The 21,790-nt window shown below is 51.2% G+C and overlaps 1 protein-coding gene across 1 annotated transcript in view; it reads right to left on the minus strand.

The window, feature by feature from the left end:
* The window catches only part of tax1bp3 (Tax1 (human T-cell leukemia virus type I) binding protein 3), a 48,358-nt gene that overhangs the window by 13,553 nt on the left and 13,015 nt on the right, over nt 1-21,790 (minus strand). The window contains exon 2 of the mRNA XM_086004271.1: nt 847-929. Coding sequence (XP_085860397.1) covers nt 847-929 — 83 coding nt within the window. The remainder of the gene's footprint in view (nt 1-846; nt 930-21,790) is intronic.

Genomic DNA, 21,790 nt, shown 5'->3' on the forward strand with positions numbered 1-21,790 from the left:
GACATGCCCAGTTCCCAACTCGGTCTCCTTTCTGCCTGGCTGGCAAAATGTCAAGTTCGACCACCCTCCCCCCAGTCGGCCAACCTTAGCTCAGTCACTGCAATGGTGGTACTGGATGACAAAGTTTGCAGCTTGGACAACCCCCCCTCCCAAACACTGACCCGAATGCCGGGTCTCCGGCGAAGGCCTCCTGCCGTCCGAGATCCCACTCCCGCTCTCTGGCTACATAGATGTTCCCGTGGGGTTAGAGTGGGAGATTGATTCAGGCTATGTAGATGTGGACCAGGAGTTAAATCTCCCGCTCCTGGGCCTCACACTGCGGAGGGCCCGCAGCCGACCCTCCACCCCGACCCTCCACCCCGGGCCCGCAGCGTCCCCTCCACCCCGGGCCCGCAGCGTCCCCTCCACCCCGGGCCCGCAGCGTCCCCTCCACCCCGGGCCCGCAGCGTCCCCTCCACCCCGGGCCCGCAGCGTCCCCTCCACCCCGGGCCCGCAGCGTCCCCTCCACCCCGACCCTCCACCCCGGCCCGCAGCTTCCCCTCCACCCGGGCCCGCACCGACCCTCCACCCCGGCCCGCTCATCCTTAAAATCACCGTCAAAGAAAACGCTACACAAGAAAATGTAGAACGATATAAAACCAGTACCAGACTGGGAGCACGAGGAAGACCCTTTTAAAATTAAATGGCTCAGGCAGCGCTGGCCATTTCATAAAAATGTCTACATCTTCTATTTCTAATCGGAATTGGTAGCATGCAGTGTTGTAGCAATGGTTTCTGTCGCGGTGTTGTGGGGGTACTGCCTGCTTGTCTTTATTTCTGTGTTTTGGGGAAGGTGCAGAAACTGACAAGCGTGGCCGCTACGTAGACGGTTTGTAGGCCGTCTCCTGTCTGGACAGATGGTTTGGTGGTTTCTTCAGTATGTGACCTAGCTATTGAGAGAAAGAATCAGAGCCATTATGTGGGAGGCCTGTCTCAATATGGGGCTGCATTGAGAATCTGTGGGTTTGGTGCTCCGAAGTTACCCGTGAAATCTCAGCTCCATTGACGGGTCTTACTGTAAGTAGGGTTTCAGTATGGCAACAGAAAAGGCACAAAAGCTTCGAGCCTCAGGCTGTGGAGAACCGAAGAGAAAATTGACACAGGATAGTAGCAGTAGAAACCACAAGAGATGCAGACAGTAGGAAAGGACCACTCGGAGGGGTCCTGCAGGGTACAGAATGTCCAGACAGTATGCAGCAAAGTATCGTTTCCCCATTCCAAGTAAACTTCAACGCTACAAAAAGGAAACCACTGTCCTCTAGGGGAAAGAGAACAGAGACACTGTGCAGGGAAGTGTAGCTGATTCTCTTCCCCATTCCTGGGCACCTACTGCAGTAGAAGCTGTAGTTACAGTGTTTGCCTGGTGGTGGCAGCAGAGACAACACTACTGAAAACAGAAAAACACGAGCCAGTGCTGACATTTTTTACGTCGAGTTGAACGACATTCACAGAATAAGGAAGACCAGAGCTAACTGCTTTCCTCAGTTATTCAACTCCACACGTACATAGTGCTAAAAGTAGTGCAGAATCTGAAACTGGGATTTCAAGGACCAGACCACCTTGGAGCACTTTTGATAACAAAGACAGCAGATTTAGGGATACACAATAGCCTAGGTGGTTATGTTACTGGACTAGTAATCCAGAGACCTGGACTTATGTCCCAGAGAGACAAGTTCAAATCCCACCACCAAAATAAATCTGAAATAAAAAGCTCGTATCAGTAATGGTGACCATGAAACTACCAGACGATCATTAAAAACCCATCTAGTTCACTAATGCCCTTTAGGAAAGGAAATCTGCCATCCTTATCCGGTCTGGCCTATATATGTGACTCCAGACCACAGCAATGACTCTTAACTGTCCTCTGAAATGGCCTAGCAAGCCACTCAGTTGTATCAAACTGCTACGAAAATCTATAATAAGAATAAAACCAGACGTACCACCCGGCATCGACCTAGGCACTGGATACAGACACACCCAGCCTGGTCACCCTGTGGGGACTTGTGCCAAAATTGGGACAGCTGTCCCACAAACTAGTCAAGCAACAGCCTGACAGTCAGCCAACGTCCGCCAACGTCTCAGGGGCGGCGGCAGTGATATATAGACGGGAAGGAGTGGCCCTGGGAGTTCTCAACATTGACTCCAGACCCCATGAAGTCTCATGGCTTCAGATCTCCTACCGCCCTCCCTCAGCTGATGAATCTCCTCAGCTGATGAGTACTCCTCCATGTTGAACACCACTTGGAAGAAGCACTAATAGCAAGGGCGCAGATGGGGGACTTCAATGTCCATCACCAAGAGTGGTTCGGAAGCACCACTGCTGGCCGAGTCCTGAAGGACATAGCTGCCAGACTGGAAACGTGGCAGGTGGCGAGGGAAAACCCTACTTGACCTCGTCCTCACCAATCTACCTGTCGCAGAGGCATCTGTCCATGACAGTATTGGTAGCAGTGACCATCGCACAGTCCTTGTGTGGAGTTGTGTGGCACTACCACCGTGCTAAATGCTCTCACTCAGGCCAACATCCCCAGCATCGAAGTTGACTACAGTTGATCAGCTCCGATAGACGGGTCACACTGTTCACATGCCCGATATGAGACTCCCAAAACAAGCGCTCTACTCGGAGCTCCGACACAGCAAGAGAGCCCCAGTGGGCAGAGGAAACACTTCAAGGAAACCCTCAAAGCCTCATTAAAAAAGTGCAACATCCCCACCGACACCTGGGAATCCCTGGCCCAAGACCGCACAAAGTGGAGGAGAAGCATCTGGGAAGGCGCCGAACACCTAGAATCTCTTCGCCGGGAGCAAGCAGAAGCCAAGCGCAAACAGCGCAAGGAGTACACGTCAACCCAAGCTTCCCAACCAGCGTCTGCCCCACCTGTGACAGAGACTGTAGGTCCCGCATTGGACTCATCAGTCACCTGAGAAATCATTTTTAAAATAGAAGCAAGTCATCCTCAGTTCCGAGGGACTGCCTAAGAAGAAATGGGATAGATTCAGAACAGGTCTAGCAGCTCAAAACTGGGATTCCATGAGGCACTGTGGGCCATCAGCAGCAGCAGAATTGTATTCCACTGTAACCTCATGGCCAGGCATATCCCTCACTCTACCATTCCCATCAAACCAGGGGACCAACCCTAGTTCAACAATGACTGTAGGAGCAGTACCAAGCGTACCTAAAAATGAGGTGCCAACCTGGGGAAGCTGCAACACAGGACTACATGCATATTCTCTCTCATATTCTCCCTCTCTCTCTTGCCCCACCCCTCTCCCGCGCGCCCCCCCCCCACCCCCACCCCTCTCCCGCCCCCCCCACCCCTCTCCCGCGCGCCCCCCCACCCCCACCCCTCTCCCGCGCCCCCCCCACCCCCACCCCTCTCCCGCGCCCCCCCACCCCTCTCCCGCGCCCCCCCCACCCCTCTCACGCGACACCCCACCCCTCTCCTGCGCCCCCCCACCCCCACTCCTCTCCCGCGCCCCCCCCATCCCTCTCCTGCACGTCCCCCCACCCCCACTCCTCTCCCGCACGCCCCCCCACCCACTCCTCTCCCGCGCGCCCCCCCACCCCCACTCCGCTCCCGCGCGCCCCCCCACCCCCACTCCTCTCCCGCGCGCCCCCCCACCCCCACTCCTCGCACCCCCCCCACTCCTCTCCCGCCCCCCCCACCCCCACTCCTCTCCCGCCCCCCCACCCCCACTCCTCTCCCGCGCCCCCCCACCCCCACTCCTCTCCCGCGCCCCCCCACCCCCACTCCTCTCCCGCGCCCCCCCCACCCCCACTCCTCTCCCGCCCCCCCACCCCCACTCCTCTCCCGCGCCCCCCCCACCCCCACTCCTCTCCCGCGCCCCCCCCCCACCCCCACTCCCCCCCATCCCCACTCCTCTCCCGCGCCCCCCCACCCCCACTCCTCTCCCGCGCCCCCCCACCCCCACTCCTCTCCCGCGCCCCCCCCACCCCCACTCCTCTCCCGCGCCGCCCCCACCCCCACTCCTCTCCCGCGCCCCCCCACCCCCACTCCTCTCCCGCGCCCGCCCACCCCCACTCCTCTCCCGCGCCCCCCCACCCCCACTCCTCTCCCGCGCCCCCCCCACCCCCACTCCTCTCCCGCGCCCCCCCCACCCCACTCCTCTCCCGCGCCCCCCCACTCCTCTCCCGCGCCACCCCCACCCCCACTCTTCTCCCGCGCCCCCCCCACTCCTCTCCCGCGCCACCCCCACCCCCACTCTTCTCCCGCGCCCCCCCCCACCCCTCTCCCGCGCCCCCCCCACCCCCACTCCTCTCCCGCGCCCCCCCACCCCCACTCCTCTCCCGCACCCCCCCCCCACCCCCACTCCTCTCCCGCCCCCCCCCCACCCCCACCCCTCTCCCGCACCCCCCCCACTCCTCTCCCGCGCCCCCCCCACCCCCACTCCTCTCCCGCCCCCCCCACCACCACTCCTCTCCCGCGCCCCCCCCACCCCCACTCTTCTCCCGCGCCCCCCCACCCCCACCCCTCTGCCGCGCCCCCCCACCCCTCTCCCGCGCCCCCCCACCCCCACTCCTCTCCCGCGCCCCCCCCAGCCCCACTCCTCTCCCGCGCCCCACCCACCCCCACTCCTCTCCCGCGCCCCCCCACCCCCACTCCTCTCCCGCGCCTCCCCCACCCCCACTCCTCTCCCGCGCCCCCCCACCCCCACTCCTCTCCCGCACCCCCCCACCCCCACTCCTCTCCCGCGCCCCCCCACCCCCACTCCTCTCCCGCCCCCCCACCCCCACTCCTCTCCCGCGCCCCCCCCACCCCCACTCCTCTCCCGCGCCCCCCCACCCCCACTCCCCCCCATCCCCACTCCTCTCTCGCGCCCCCCCCACCCCCACTCCTCTCCCGCGCCCCCCCACCCCCACTCCTCTCCCGCGCCCCCCCCACCCCCACTCCTCTCCCGCGCCGCCCCCACCCCCACTCCTCTCCCGCGCCCCCCCACCCCCACTCCTCTCCCGCGCCCGCCCACCCCCACTCCTCTCCCGCGCCCCCCCACCCCCACTCCTCTCCCGCGCCCCCCCACCCCCACTCCTCTCCCGCGCCCCCCCCACCCCCACTCCTCTCCCGCGCCCCCCCCACCCCCACCGCACCCCACTCCTCTCCCGCGCCCCCCCACTCCTCTCCCGCGCCCCCCCCACCCCCACTCTTCTCCCGCGCCCCCCACCCCTCTCCCGCACCCCCCCCACCCCCACTCCTCTCCCGCGCCCCCCCCACCCCCACTCCTCTCCCGCGCCCCCCCACCACCACTCCTCTCCCGCGCCCCCCCCCCCCCACTCTTCTCCCGCGCCCCCCCACCCCCCTGCCGCGCCCCCCCCACCCCTCTCCCGCGCCCCCCCACCCCCACTCCTCTCCCGCGCCCCACCCACCCCCACTCCTCTCCCGCGCCCCCCCACCCCCACTCCTCCCGCGCCTCCCCCACCCCCACTCCTCTCCCGCGCCCCCCCACCCCCACTCCTCTCCCGCGCCCCCCCCACCCCCACTCCTCTCCCGCGCCCCCCCCACCCCCACTCCTCTCCCGCGCCCCCCCACCCCCACCCCTCTCCCGCGCCCCCCCACACCCACCCCCACTCCTCTCCCGCGCCCCCCCCACCCCCACTCCTCTCCCGTGCCCCCCCCACCCCCACCCCTCTCCCGCGCCCCCCCACCCCGCGCCCCCCCACTCCTCTCCCGCGCCCCCCCACCCCCACTCCCGCGCCCCCCCCACACCACTCCTCTCCCGCGCCCCCCCCACCCCTCTCCCGCGCCCCCCCACCCCCACTCCTCTCCCGCGCCCCCCACCCCTCTCCCGCGCCCCCCCCCCACCCGCCTCACTCCTCTCCCGCGCCCCCCACCCCCCTCACTCCTCTCCCGCGCCCCCCCACCCCCCTCACTCCTCTCCCGCGCCCCCCCCACCCCCCCACTCCTCTCCCGCGCCCCCCCACTCCCGCGCCCCCCCCACTCCTCTCCCGCGCCCCCCCACCCCCGCGCCCCCCCCACTCCTCTCCCTAGCCCCCCCACCCCCCCACTCCTCTCCCTAGCCCCCCCACCCCCCCACTCCTCTCCCGCGCCCCCCACTCCTCTCCCCCGCCCCCCCACTCCTCTCCCTAGCCCCCCCACCCCCCCACTCCTCTCCCGCGCCCCCCCACCCCCCCACTCCTCTCCCGCACCCCCCCCACACCCCCACTCCTCTCCCGCGCCCCCCCACCCCTCTCCCGCGCCCCCCCCACCCCCACTCCTCTCCCGCGCCCCCCCCACCCCCACTCCTCTCCCGCGCCCCCCCCCCCACCCAATACAATACAATAATACAAATCGCTTTATTGGCATGATAAGGTACATCTTATGTTGCCAAAGCATCAAAATACATTTATGGTTGAACACATAAACGCGGTTCCATTCATACAGTGTATAAACAGGTATATCCCTGAGTTTATAAATATATTTTCGCCTTGTTTATATATACTCTTGTCTTAGTTTACTGGTTGTCCCTCTGTTCATGGCAAGCTGTAACATAGTGTGCCGCCAGTGTTACACAGCTTCTCTCCTCCCCCAGTAGGAATGGGAGTTTTTGGTTGTCAGTCAGATTTCTGAATTCAGGGCATATTTGTGAGAATTTTTGATAGAAATTCTCCCTGATGCCCTGATATTTTCCACAGGCTGTGAGGAAGTGCATCTCTGTCTCCACCACTCCCTGACTGCAGTGAGAGCATATCCTGTCTTCTCTTGGCAGCCTGGTCTGCCTTTTTCGATCGCCAGGCTATGTTCGCTAAGTCTGTACCTTGTCAAGGTTCTTCTCAGTTTGTTATCCTTTACCATGGTCAGGTAATCAGCTATGTTGTATTGTCTGTTTAGGGCCAAGTAGCAATTGAGTTTGCTTTGGGTTTTTGTTGTTTCTGCCCAATATGACAGATATTTTTCCTTTTGCTTAGCGACGATTGTGTTGGGTCGAATTCTTTGTGTTACCCTGTCACTGTCCTGGGGCTGGTTATTGTTAGTATTGTTATTAGTTACTTTATTGAGTCCCAGGACTAGTTGACTGAGGGTATTCTTCTTTATGGTCAGCTCTTGGCATTTCAGGGCGTCGTAGTGATAGCATTGGGGGTTGCTCATTTGTAGGTGATTCCAAAATTTGGTGGCTCTTTTTTGGATAGTGATTATTAATGGGTATTGGCCTAGTTCCGCCCTGCATGCGTTGTTTACTGTTTTCCTTTGAGTCCGGAGGATACTTTTACAGAATTACGCATGTAGGATCTCAATTGGGTGTTTGTCCCATTTTGCAAAATCTTGTTGTGTTAGTGGTCCCCAGACCTCACTGCCATAGAGTGCAATTGGTTCAATTACTGATTTGAAAATTTTGAGCCAAATGCTAATTGGGATTTCTATTTGGATTGATTTTTTGATGGCATAGAAAGCCCTTCTTGCTTTCTCTTTCAGTTCATTCACAGCCAGTTTGAAGTTTCCCGTAGAACTGATTTTTAAGCCCAAGTATGTGTAGTTAGTGGTTTGTTCAATTTTGGTTGTTCCTACTGTGAAATTTATTGTGGGTCCATGTTGTTTGGATCTTTGCTGGAACACAAGGACTTTGGTTTTTTGGGGATTTATTGTCAGGGCCCAAGTCTGGCAGTACGACTCCAGCAGGTCCAGGTTCTGCTGTAGACCCTCCTTAGTTGGTGACAGCAGAACCAGGTCGTCGGCATAGAGGAGGAATTTAACCTTGGATTCATATAGGGTGAGGCCGGGTGCTGTAGATTGTTCAAGTAGTTTTGCCAATCCATTAATGTAAATATTAAAGAGTGTCGGTGAGATTGGCGAGCCCTGCGTCACCCCCCGCCCCTGTGGGAAGTATTTTGTTTGTTTGTCTCCAATTTTAACTGCACATTTATTGTTTGTATACATTGATTTAATTACATCATATGTTTTACCTCCTACCCCGCTTTCGATAAGTTTCAGGAATAAACCGTCATGCCAGATGGAGTCGAAAGCCTTCTGGAAATCTACAAAGCATGCGTAGATTTTGCTTTTGTTATGGTGAACGTGTTTGTCAATTAGGGTCTGTAGGGTGAAGATATGATCGGATGTTCTATAGTTTGGCAGGAATCCAATTTGGCTTTTACTCAAGACATTGTGCTCTTCAAGGAAGTTTATAAGTCTTTTGTTTATGATGCTACAGAATACCTTCCCCAGGTTACTGTTTACACAGATGCCTCGATAGTTGTTTGGGTCGATTTTGTCCCCACTTTTGTATATGGGTGTTATGAGTCCTTTGTTCCAGATGTCAGGGAAATAACCGACACTCAGAACCAAGTTGAAGAGTTTTAGGATAGCCAGTTTCAGTTTGTCGTCTGCGTGTTTAATCATCTCGTTTAGTATGCCGTCTGTCCCGCAAGCTTTTCCTGGTCGCAGGTCCTTGAGTTTTTCAAGAAGTTCTTTTTCTGTTATTATGGCGTCTAGCGGGTTTTGGTTATCTTTTATGGCCATTTCAAGCTTTTCAAGTTTTTTGCGTATTTGGTGTTGCTCTGGTCCTAGTGTGTTTTTCTGGTATAATTTTTCAAAGTGGTTTACCCATGTGTCCCCATTTTGAATGGACAAATCGTCGTGTTGTTTTTTGTGTAGTGTTTTCAAGTTGTCCCAGAAACAATTCGACTCAATGGATTCCTCCATGGAGCTGAGTGTATTCTTAATAAATTGCTCTTTTTTGGTCCTGAGTGTGTTTCTGTATTGTGTTAGCGTCTGACAATAAGTAAGGCGTAATTCCTCGTTTTCTGGATGTCTGTGTTTTTGGTTTGATAGTTTTCTAAGTTTTTTCCTCATGTTATGGCAATCATGGTCAAACCATTTTTCATAGTTTTTTGTTTTGGGTTTGTTCTTGCGAGCTTTCAAGTTTGCATTTGTTGCCAAATTATCAAAAATATTGTTTAGTTTACTAACTGCCCGGTTTACGCCTTCTTTATTGTGAGTGTATATGTTATCCAGAAAGGTGTCTAAGAGAGCTTGAGTTGATGCATTGCTAATTGTTTTCTGGTATTTTTCCGTGTCGTTTTTGGCCCATCTGTACAATTTTTTGGTGTTGTACAGTTTACTGGGTTGTGTTTCTATGTTGTTTGTTTCTGTCTTTTTGAGAAACATAGTAATTTGACTGTGATCTGACAGTGTTGTTTGTGGTTTGACTGTGAATGCTCTGAAAAGGATGGGTCCAAGTCTGTAATCATATAGTCTACTGTGCTGCAGCCAAGAGGTGAGCAGTAGGTCGATCTTCCTAGGAGGTGCATTGCCATCCTGACTTGGCCTGGCTCCACCATCAAAACATGCCCAATGCCCTTAGTGCTCCGCATGCTCCTTCAACCGACTGGCCTATGCAACACTTCCTCATCAGGTCTTCTCTTATCCCAGCTGAGTCGGTATATGCCATCTAGCTGTTCTCCGCCACCTTTTGGCCCAGACACTGGGGATAACTCCTTTGCTCATTATCGAAATAGTGCATCAGATGTTTTATGTCCACCTGAGAGCAGATGGGGCCTTGGTTTAATGTCTCACCTGAAAGACAGTCTCGCACTTCCTCAGTACTAGCACTAGAGTGTCAGCTTAGATTTATGTATCCCAGGAGCGGGTCTTGAACCCGCAACCTTCTGATGCAGAGGCAAGGGTGCTACCCACTGAGCCACAGCTGACACACAAGTGACTTACACTCAAGTCCTTGCCATCCTGATGCAACTGCTTCATACCTCAGGCCCTGCAAAGTCTGCACAGTAACCACCCACACACCCTGCTGAATTCACAAGTCTTTCGACAAATTCAAAGTACACCTTATATTTGCAAATGTCAGTGCTTTCTGGCTGTGCTCAATCTCACACAAAACAACTAAAATCTCAGCAATGTGTTGAAATTCCGTCATTCCTGAGACTCCCCACCATCACAAACAAATGGCAGTCTTCAGCTAATTCGATTCACTCCAGGTGAGATCACGAAACAGCTGAGTGCATGGGACACAGCAAAGACTGCAGGTCCCAACAATATCCCGGCTGTAGAGCTGAAAACCTGCACGTCTAGCCAAGCTGTTCTAGTAGAGCTATAACACTGGCATCTACCCGACAATTTGTCCACATAAATTCAACCTAGCCAACTACCGCCCCAACAGTCTATTCTCAATTATCAGTAAAGTGATGGAAGGAGTTGTCAAAAATGCTATCAAGCGGCATTTACTCACCAATAACCTGCTCACTGATGCTCAATTTGACTTCCACCAGATCCATTTGGCTCCAGATCTCATTACAGCCTTTGTCCAAACATGGTCACAAGAGCTGAATTCCAAAGGTGAGAGTGACTGCCCTTGACATCAAAGCAACATTTGACCGAGTGTGGCACCAACGATTCCTAGTAAAACTGAAATCAATGGGGATCAGGGGGAAAACTCTCCAGTGGCTGGAGTCATACCTAGCACAAAGATAGATGGTTGTGGTCATTGTAGGCCAAAGACATCGCTGCAGGAGCTCCTTAGGGCAGTGTCCTACGCCTAACTATCTTCAGCTACTCACCAAGGTAACTAGTGGGGGGGAGGTTCCTGAGAGCAAATAATAAAAATGACAACAGAGAAGGCCATAGACTTAGGTAGCAGTGGGGAAATTAAAAACCAGAGCGTGTCAGGAAGGGGCAGAAGGTATGGAGTAAAAGGTAAAGTAATAAAAAGGGCAAAAGCAGGAACTAAGTGTCACAAAACATCTTTGAAAGTTCTCTATCTGAATGCACGTAGCATTCGTAACAAAATAGATGAGTTAATGGCACAAATAACTACATATGGGTATGATCTTGTGGCCATTACAGAAACATGGCTGCAGGGTGACAATGCCTGGGAATTAAACATACCAGGTTATTTAATGATCAGGAAGGACAGGCAGGAAGGAAGGGGAGGTGGGGTGGCTATGTTAATAAAGGAAGGAATCACTGTAATACAGAGAAATGATATTGGGTCAAAAGATCAGGATAATGAAACAGTTTGGGTGGAGGTAAGGAATATTAAGGGGAAAAAAACACTAGTGGGCGTAGTCTATAGGCCTCCGAACAGTGGCAACTCTGTTGGACGGAGTATCAATCAGGAAATAGTTGAGGCTTGTAATAAGGGAACATCTATAATTATGGGGGATTTTAACTATCATATTAATTGGACAAATCAAATTGGGCAGGGCTGCCTTGAGGATGAGTTCATTGAGTGTATTAGGGATGGGTTTCTTGAGCAGTATGTAACTGAACCGACCAGGGGGCAAGCAACCTTAGATCTGGCCTTGTGTAACGAGATGGGATTAATTAAAAATGTCCTAGTAAAGGATCCCCTTGGAATGAGTAACCATAACATGGTTGAATTCCATATTCAATTAGAGGGTGAGAAGGTTGGATCTCAAACAAGCGTGCTAAGCTTGAATAAAGGAGACTATGAAGGTATGAGAGCGGAATTGAGTAGAGTGGATTGGGAAAATAGATTAAAGGGTAAGACGATACATGATCAGTGGTGTACATTTAAGGAGTTATTTTACAACTTCCAAAAAAAATATATTCTACTGAGAAGAAAAGGGTGTAAAAGAAAAGACAGCCATCCGTGGCTAAGTAAAGAAATTAAGGATAGTATTCGACTAAAAACAAGGGCATATAAGGTAGCCAAATCTAGTGGGAGGATAGAGGATTGGGAAAACTTTAAAAGACAGCAAAAAATAACAAAAAGATTGATTAAGAAAGGGAAGATAGATTATGAAAGTAAATTAGCAAAAAATATAAAAACAGATAGTAAGAGTTTTTATAGTTATATAAAAAGAAAAAGGGTGGCTAAAGTAAATGTTGGTCCCTTAGAGGATGAGACCGGGAAATTAATGGTGGGAAATATGGAGATGGCAAAAACACTGAATGAATATTTTACATCAGTCTTTACAGTAGAAGACACTAAGAATATCCCAACACTAGACAAACAGGGGGCTAAAGGGGAGGGAGGAGCTAAACACGATCAAAATCACTAAGGAAGTGGTACTCGGTAAAATAATGGGACTCAAGGCGGATAAATCACCTGGACCTGATGGCTTACATCCTAGGGTCTTGAGGGAAGTGGCGGTAGGGATTGTGGATTCATTGGTAATAATTTTCCAAAACTCCCTGGACTCGGCAAAGGTCCCGGCAGACTGGAAAACTGCTAATGTAACACCCTTATTTAAAAAGGGCAGTAGACAGAAGGCTGGAAACTATAGACCGGTTAGCCTAACATCTGTGGTAGGTAAAATTTTGGAGTCCATTATTAAGGAGACAGTAACAGGACATTTGGATAATCATAATTTAATAGGACAAAGTCAGCATGGTTTTATGAAGGGGAGTCATGTTTGACAAATTTGCTGGAGTTCTTTGAGGAAGTAATATATAGGGTGGATAAAGGGGAACCAGTGGACGTAGTGTATTTAGACTTCCAAAAGGCATTTGACAAGGTGCCACACAAAAGATTATTGCTTAAGATAAAAAATCACGGGATTGGGGGTAATATTCTGGCATGGATAGAGGATTGGCTATCTAACAGAAGGCAGAGAGTTGGGATAAATGGTTCATTCTCAGACTGGCAATCAGTAACTAGTGGTGTTCCGCAGGGGTCAGTGCTGGGTCCCCAACTCTTTACAATTTATATTAACGATTTGGAGGAGGGGACCGAGTGTAACATATCAAAGTTTGCAGATGATACGAAGATGGGAGGGAAAGTAGTGAGTGAGGAGGACATAAAAAACCTGCAAGGGGACATCGACAGGCTAAGTAAGTGGGCAGAGATTTGGCAGATGGAATACAATACTGGAAAGTGTGAGGTTATGCACTTTGGCAGGAAAAATCGTAGAGCAATTTATTATCTTAATGGTAAGAAACTGGAAAGTACTGAAGTACAAAGGGATCTGGGGGTCCTGGTGCACGAAACTCAAAAGGTTAGTATGCAGGTGCAGCAAGTGGTTAAGAAGGCCAATGGAATGTTGGCTTTCATTGCTAGGGGGATAGAATATAAAAATAGGGAGGTATTGCTTCAGTTGTACAAGGTATTGGTGAGACCGCACCTGGAATACTGCGTACAGTTTTGGTGTCCATACTTAAGAAAGGACATACTTGCTCTCGAGTCAGTACAAAGAAGGTTCACTCGGTTAATCCCAGGGATGAGGGGATGGACATATGAGGAGAGGTTGAGTAGATTGGGACTCTACTCATTGGAGTTCAGAAGAATGAGAGGCGATCTTATTGAAACATATAAGATTGTGAAGGGATTGGATCGGGTGGATGCGGGGAAGATGTTCCCGATGATGGGTGAAACTAGAACTAGGGGGCATAGTCTTAGAATAAGGGGCTGCTCTTTCAAAACTGAGATGAGGAGGAACTACTTCACTCAGAGGGTGGTAGGTCCATGGAATATGCTGCCCCAAAAAGCTGTAGAAGCTACATCATTACATAAATTTAAAACAGAAATAGACAGTTTCCTAGAAGTAAAGGGAATTAAGGGTTACGGGGAGCGGGCAGGAATTTGGACATGAGTCTAGGTTCGGATTGGTCATGGCCCTGTGGGTAGCGGAGCGGGCCCAGGGGCCGTGTAGCCTGATCCTGCTCCTATTTCGTGTGTCTAATTCTGTTAGATTCAGGAGATGGTTCTGTGATAGTGGATTGGCGGTTAGGATCAGATCAGCCATGATCTTATTGAATGGCGGAGCAGGCTCGAGGGGCCGATTGGCCTACTCCTGCTCCTATTTCTTATGTTCTTATGTTCTTAGACAGCACCCCCAAACCCGCGACCTCCACCACCTAGAAGAACAAGGGCAGCAGGCGCAAGGGAACACCATCACCTCCAAGTCACACACTACCCTGACTTGGAAAAATATCAGCATTCTTTCATTATCGCTGGGTCAAAGTCTTAGAACTCCCTACCAAACAGCACTGTGGGAGTACCTTCACAACATGGACAACAGCGGTTCAAGAAGGCGGCCCACCACCATCTTCTCAATGACAACAAGGGATGGGCAATAAATGCCTGCCTTGCCAGTGAGGCACACATTGCGAGAATTAATTTTTAAAAAGAGCTGCGACTTTATTAGAGAAGTAAAAACAGGGAATGTTTTTAAATGCACAAACTATTCACCATTGCTTATACTAGAATTCTACATTTTTATAGTAAATAGGAATGGTATAACCAGTATCTCCACGACTGAAAAATCACTCCCAAAAATAAATAAGCACCAAACGTAGCACCGAATGTTTTACAAGGTTATACCATCAAGTTGGGATGAATTCACTGAAATCATTTTTGAAAGTTTGGAACTCTGCCCTAAATCATTGAATCATAGAATGGTTACAGCACAGAAGGAGGCCATTTGGCCCGTCGAGCCTGTGCCGGCTCTCTGCAAGAGCACTTCAGCTAGTCCCACTCCCTCGCCCTTTCCCTGTAGCCCTGCAAATGTTTTCCTTCAGGTACTTATCCAACTCCCTTTTGAAAGCCAAGATTGAGTCTGCCTGCACCACCCTTTCAGGCAGCGCATTCCAGATCCTAACTGTTATGTTCATTAATAACTAGACATTCTTATTATGAACACAGCTAGCTTTTGCTAGTTACTTTATTGAGCACATGTGGACTGGTACAGTATCTGTAGAGATGCAGCATGTGTGCGCCTGTGTGCAGGCTGCCATCTTGACTGTTGCCTTGTGGGTAGCCTAGCCTCATGGGTAATGTAGTCTTAATATATATACAGCTGGGTAGTGTAGTCTTATACATACAGCTATATACAGCTCTACGGCTCCACCTAGTGTCCACTATAGAATGACATGTTATTGATCGTTACATCCCCCTTTCTTTGAGGTTTAACAAAATCAATATCAATCAACTTTCAAGAAAACAATAAAGATAATATCAGTAACACTTTTGTTAGTGCTCTATAAACATAAACATTTTCAAAACAGTCAACTCATTTTCAAAGCTTTACATTGTACTCAAAGATTAAGTCTATCAGGCTTTTTTACTTCACGTGTGGATCTTCTCAACACGGGTAAGTCTGATGTGTCTTCATGAGATTGTTCTGGCGGTGAATGACAAGATGCAGTTGCGGCATTGTCATCAATCTGCTCTTGTATAGATCGAGGTCTCCTTGCGATCTTTGCTTGGAGAGGGTTTCAGTGTTTCCTTCACTCTTCATGCCATAACTCTCAATGTAGTCAATGCACTCTCGAAAAACTGCTGGCAGCTGGATCCCATCATACAGCATAGTCCTCTCAGAAGCCTCGGCTAATGGAACACCAAAGATTGGCCTGAGGAAAGAAGGAGTATCCACCGGAACTGCTTCTTGCTCTGGTGCAGGCTTCTTCTTTTTCTTTTTCTCTTTCCACTGCTTAACAACATCTGCTGCAGTTATATCTTTGGACTTTTTCTCCTTGTGTTTTTCCTCTTTGTGCTTTTCTTTGACCTTAAAGTCTTTTTCTTTCTTCTTGGAGAAACTAGGCTTTTTGAAGACATGGATACCCTTTGGCCTTTTCATCCTTGATGGGCTCTCTGCTTCATCACCTGAGTCATCTGGTCTGCTCATGGCACAGTTTATATGGTAGACTCTCTTGACCAGTTCTAAGTCTTCACAAGCTTTGTCACCTAGTATCGAATCAAGTCTTTCAGCCACAACAGAAAACATGAGATGATGCACTTTGTCTTTGACTGTCACTTTAAGTCTGCATACACCTAAGCCATCTATTTTCTGTCCATTATAGCTCTTCAGTAGTACTGACTTTTTCTGTATTTTGGGCTTTTCTTTCATATTGTTAATGTCACTCATACTGATTAAGTTTGCTTTTGCCCCAGTGTCTAGTTTCAAGGTAACTAATGCTCCATTTACCTGCAGTGGGATCATCCATTTGTCCTCTTTTACTGCATTAACTTTATTTTCAGCATTGTCCATTTCTGAGGGCTGCACATTTTCTGTATCTTTTTTGATATCGTCACATGACACCATTCCTACAAAAAATGTCTCACTTAAATCAGTGTCCTCAATTACATTAACTTGTTGCCCTTTTTTAGTTTGTACTTTTGAAAAGCATTGTTTGGCAAAGTGATTCTTTCCATTACACTTTGTGCACATTTTTCCAAACGCTGGGCATTGTCTTAACTGGTGTTTGTAACCACAGCGTTTACAATTAAAAATTTCATCCTCCGATTGCTTTTCATTTCTGTTCTGCCCATGTTTCTTCCCCTTATTAGGACACAGCACCGACAGCAGCATTATCACTCGTTACAATCGCATCATTATTGATTTCACTGAAAGTCTTCGCGTGCTTTCGAGCTAGCTCGCTGGCTTGGCATATTTTCACTGCATTTTCCAAATTTAGTTCAGTTTCTCTCAACAGACGTTCCCTGACTTTTTTATCATGAATACCAAACACAATCTGGTCACGAATCATGGATGCTTTGAGCTCAGAGAAATTACATGTCTGTGCTGTCAGTTTCAGATCAGTTATAAAGCTATCAAAAGTCTCATTTTGCTGCTGTGTCTGAGAACAGAAGATGTATCTTTCATAGGTCTCATTCTTTTTGGGAGAGCAATGTGCATCAAATATTTTTAGCACATCTTCTAATTTTTCTCTGTTCTCCACTGGATTAAATACAAATGTATTAAATACCTCTATCGCCTGTGGGCCTGCAACCGTAAGCAGCAACGCTATCTTCCTTGCGTCTGGCTTTGTACCGAATCCGATGGCTGCAATGTAGAGTTCGAATTGTTGTTTAAAAGTCTGCCAATTGTAGTCGATTTTTTCTGTGAGATTCAAACGCTCTGGTGGCTTCAAATTCTCCATGTTGCTTTTCACAATTTTCAGCAGATCTTCACCACCCTGGTACCATGTTATGTTCATTAATAACTAGACATTCTTATTATGAACACAGCTAGCTTTTGCTAGTTACTTTATTGAGCACATGTGGACTGGTACAGTATCTGTAGAGATGCAGCATGTGTGCACCTGTGTGCAGACTGCCATCTTGACTGTTGCCTTGTGGGTAGCCTAGCCTCATGGATAATGTAGTCTTAATATATATACAGCTGGGTAGTGTAGTCTTATACATACAGCTATATACAGCTCTACGGCTCCACCTAGTGTCCACTATAGAATGACATGTTATTGATCGTTACACTAACCACTCGCTGCGTAAAAAAGTTTTTCCTCATGTCGCCTTTGGTTCTTCTGCCAATCACCTTCGATCTGTGTCCTCTGGTTCTCGACCCTTCCGCCAATGGGAACAGTTTCTCTCTATCTACTCCGTCTAGACCCCTCATGATTTTGAACACATCTATCAAATCTCTTCTCAACCTTCACTGCTCTAAGGAGAACAAACCCAACTTCTCCAGTAACTGAAGTCCCTCATCCCTGGAACCACTCTTGTAAATCTTTTTTGCACCCTCTCTAAGGCCTTCACATCCTTCCTAAAGTGCAGTGCCCAGAATACTCCAGTTGAGGCCGAACCAGTGTGTTATAAAGGTTCATCATAACTTCCTTGATTTTGTACTCAATGCCTCTATTTATGAAGCCCAGGATCCCGTATGCTTTGTTAACCACTTTCTCAACCTGCCCTGCCATCTTCAACAATTTGTGCACATATACACCCAGGTCTCTCTGTTTGTGCACCCCCTTTAGAATTGAACCCTTTCGTTTATATTTCCTCTCTTCGTTCTGCCTACAAAAATGTATCATTTCGCACTTTTCTGTGTTAAATTTCATCTGCCACGTGTCCACCCATTCCACTACCCTGTCTATGCCCTCTTGAAGTCTATCACTATTCTCCTGGGAATAGTAGAACCATTACCAACAGCTGCTGTCAGAAAAAATCGGAGCAGTGGTTATGATCTGAAATTGTTGAATCAATATTGAGTTGTAAAGGTTGTAAAGTGCCTGATCGAAAGATGAGGTGCTGTTTCTCGAGCTTCCATTGAGCTTCATTGGAACAGTGTAGGAGGCCGAGGACAGAGAGCTCAGAGTGGGAGTGGGGTGGAGAATTAAAATGGCAAGCAACCGGAAGCTCAGGGTCACACTTGCGGACTGAATGGAGGTGTTCAGCAAAGCAGTCACCCAATCTGTGTTTGGTCTCCAAATGTAGAGGAGACCACATCGTGAGCAGCGAATACAGTATACTAGATTGAAAGAAGTACAAGTAAATCGCTGTTTCACCTGGAAGGAATGTTTGGGGCCCTGGACGGTGGGAAGGAAGAGGTAAAAGGGCAGGTGTTGCATCTCCTACGCTCGCACAGGAAGTTGCAGTGGGAAGGGGAACGGGTTTTGGGGGTGATGGAAGAGTGGACCAGGGTGTTGCAGAGGGAACGGTCCCTCTGGAATGCTGAAAGGGGAGGGGAAGATGTGTTTGGTGATGGCATCACCCTGGAGATGGTGGAGGATGATCCGTTGAATGTGGGGGCCGGTGGGGTGGATGGTGAGGACAAGGGGAACCCTATCGTGGTTCTGGGAGGGAGGGGATGGGGTGAGAGCAGAAGTGCGGGAAATGGCACGGACACGGTCGAGGGCCCTGTCAACTACAGTGAGGGAAATCCTCAGTTGAGGAAAAAGGAAGACATATCGGAAGCACTTGTCTGGAAGGTGGCATCATCAGAATAGATGTGATGGAGACAGAGAAATTGGGAGAATGGAATAGAGTCCGTACAGGAAGCGGGGTGGGAGGAAGTATAATCAAGGTAGCTGTGGGAGTCAGTGGCCTTATGGTAGATATTGATTAACAGCCTATCCCCAGAAATGGAGATAGAGAAGTCGAGGAAGGGAAGGGAAGAGTCAAAGATGAACCATGCGATGGTGAGGGAAGAATGGAAGGACGGGGCAAGAGCAGGAAGCGGCACCGATACAGTCATCAATGTACCGGAAAAAGAGGTAGGACTGAAACAAAGAACGTTCCACGTATCCTACGAAAAGGCAAGCATAGCTAGGATCCATGTGGGTTCCTTTCATTTGTAGGAAGTGTTGGAGTCAAAGGAGAAATTGTTCAATAAGAACAAGTTCAGCCAGGTGGAGGAGGGTGGTGGTGGATGGGGACTAGTTGGGCCTCTGTTCAAGGAAGAAGCAGAGCGCCCTCAGACCATCCTGGTGGGGATGGACGTGTAGAGGGACTGGACGACCATGTGAAAGGGAGATGGTTAGGGCCAGGAAATTGGAAATTCTTAAGTGCTGGGGGGCGTCGGAAGAGTCGCAGATGTAGGTGGGAAGAGACTGGACAAGGGGAGAAAAAATAGAGTTGAGATAGAAAGACATCAGTTCCGTGCAGCAGGAACAGGCTGAAATGATGGGTCTGCCAGTGCAGTCCTGTTTGTGGATCTTGGGAAGGAAGTAGAAGTGGACTGTATGGGGTTGGGGAACTATGAGATTGGAGGTCGTGGGGAGAAGATCTTGAGAGGAGATGAGGTCAGTGACGGTCTGGGAAACGATGGCTTGATGTTCGGTGCTGGGGTCGTGGTCCAGGTGGAGGTAGGAGGCGGTGTTCAGCCTCTGCAAGATGGTGGTCTCTTTGCCAAATAACAACAGCCTCTCCCTTGTCAGCAGGTTTAATGACCATGTCAGGTGGCATAGTGGTCAGCACTGTTGCCTCACAGCGCCAGGGACCCGGGTTCGAATCCGGCCTCGGGTGACTGTCTGTGTGGAGTTTGCACATTCTCCCAGTGTTTGCGTGGGTTTCCTCCGGGTGCTCCGGTTTCCTCCCACAGTCCAAAGATGTGCGGGTTAGGTTGATTGGCCATGATAAATTGACCCTTAGTGTTAGGGGGATTAAATACGTGGGGTTACGGGGATCGGGTGGGATATGTGTCGGTGCAGGCTCGATGGGCCGAAATGGCCTCTATCTGCACTGTGGGGATTCTGTGATTCTGTGATGTGATTCAACGGAGTGCTGCAAGTTCAGAGGGAGATAGGTTAGAGTGAGGGGAGCAGAGAAATTGAGATGGTCGATGTGACGCCGGCCGTTTCCAATGAAAAGATCTAGAGAGGGTAAGAGGCCAGAGGGAGGTGTCCAGGTGGACCGAGAATTCTGAAGACGAGAGAAAGGGTCCGCCGTGCAGGGGAAGACTCGTGGCCAAAGACGTGGCCGCAGAGGCGATGGAAGAAGAGCTCAGCATCGTGACGAGCTCGAAATTCTTTGAAGTGGGGGTATAAAGGGATAGAGCTGAGGCTTTTGCTAAAGACTGATCATTCGGGGTCAGAGAGGGGAAGGTCAGAGGGGATTGTGAAAACACAGCAAAGGGTGAGATTGGAAGGAGGGATGGGGTTAGAGGGAAGTGGAGGGGAAGAAGGATCCGGAGGGGCGTTGGTATCTAAGAGTTCATCGAATCTTAGAAATTTACGGCACAGAAGGTGGCCATTCGGCCCATCGTGTCTGTGCCAGCCAAAAAAAAGCTATCGCGCCTGATCCCACTTTCCAGCTCTTGGTCCGTAGCCCTGTAGGTTACGGCACTTCAAGTGCACATCCAAGTACCTTTTAAATGTGATGCGGGTTTCTGCCTCTACCACCCTTTCAGGCAGTGAGTTCCAGACCCCCACCACCCTCTGGGTGAAAAAAGTTCTCCTCAACACCCCTCTAATCCTTCTACCAATTACTTCAAATCTATGCCCCCTGGTTATTGACCTCTCTGCTAAGGGAAATAGGGGGGAAAATTGGGTTGCTTTGCGCCTCCCGTTGGTGCTCTAAGAGGGCACTAACGGGGCGCAAAGCAACTAGCGCCCGGGTGCGGCGCCGCCCATGCCTCCCGCGAAATTCAGCGGGAGGTTAGCGGAGGCACTAACCAGTAGCGCCCTGCGGTGCTGCACCGCTGGCGATGACATCATCGCTGTGCGCAGCGCCCCGGCCGCAATCTTTGGGAGACGGACGTCTATGTACGACGGGGTCAGGGGGGCCTACCTGCGGCCGGGGAGGCGCTATTTAAAGGCGAGGTGCGGGGCGGCCATTTGCCTGCGCTCCCGTCCCTGGCCTCCTGAACGGCCACCGGCCACCCCACCCCCCCCACCCCCGCGGAGTGCCGGCTGCGCTCCAAGAGCCCGGCCTCCTGAACGGCCACCGGCCACCCCACCCCACCACCCCCCACGAGTGCCGGCTGCGCTCCAAGAGCCCGGCCTCCTGAACGGCCACCGGCCACCCCACCCCACCCCCCCCACCCCACCCCCGCGGAGTGCCGGCTGCGCTCCAAGAGCCCGGCACTTCAATTGAGTGCTGGGCTCTTTTCCCAGCACTCCCGATCTCTGGGGGCTCAGCTGGGCAAAGCCCCTCCCCTTTAAGAAGGGGAGGATGGCCTGCAGTACCGTGGCGCCGCAGCACATAGCACAGCGATATTGACTCGCAGCACCCCAAGAGGGATGCGGGGCGCTTCCAGTAGTGCCCCGCTTCCCTCTTGGGGCGCAACCCACTCAATTTCCGGCGCGGGGGTGCTAAATTTTCCGGGGAGCTACAACTAGGCGCTACTCAATTTTTAGCCCATAGTTCCTTCCTATCCACGCTATCTCGGCCCCTCATAATTTTATACACCTCAATTAAATATCCCCTCAGCCTCCTCTGTTCCAAAGAAAACAACCCCAGCCTATCCAAAATAAAAACAGAAAATGCTGGAGCTACTCAGCAGGTCAGGCAGCATTTGTGGAGAGAGAAACAGAGTTAACGTTTCGGGTTGATGACCTTTCGTCAGATGAAGGGTCCCAGACCTGAAACGTTAACTCTGTTTCTCTCTCCACAGATGCTGCCTGACCTGCTGAGTATTTCC

This window comes from Somniosus microcephalus, chromosome 13, assembly GCF_052327205.1.
Source record: "Somniosus microcephalus isolate GS21.2 chromosome 13, FLI_Smic_1.0, whole genome shotgun sequence".
Taxonomy (NCBI): Eukaryota; Metazoa; Chordata; class Chondrichthyes; order Squaliformes; family Somniosidae; genus Somniosus; species Somniosus microcephalus.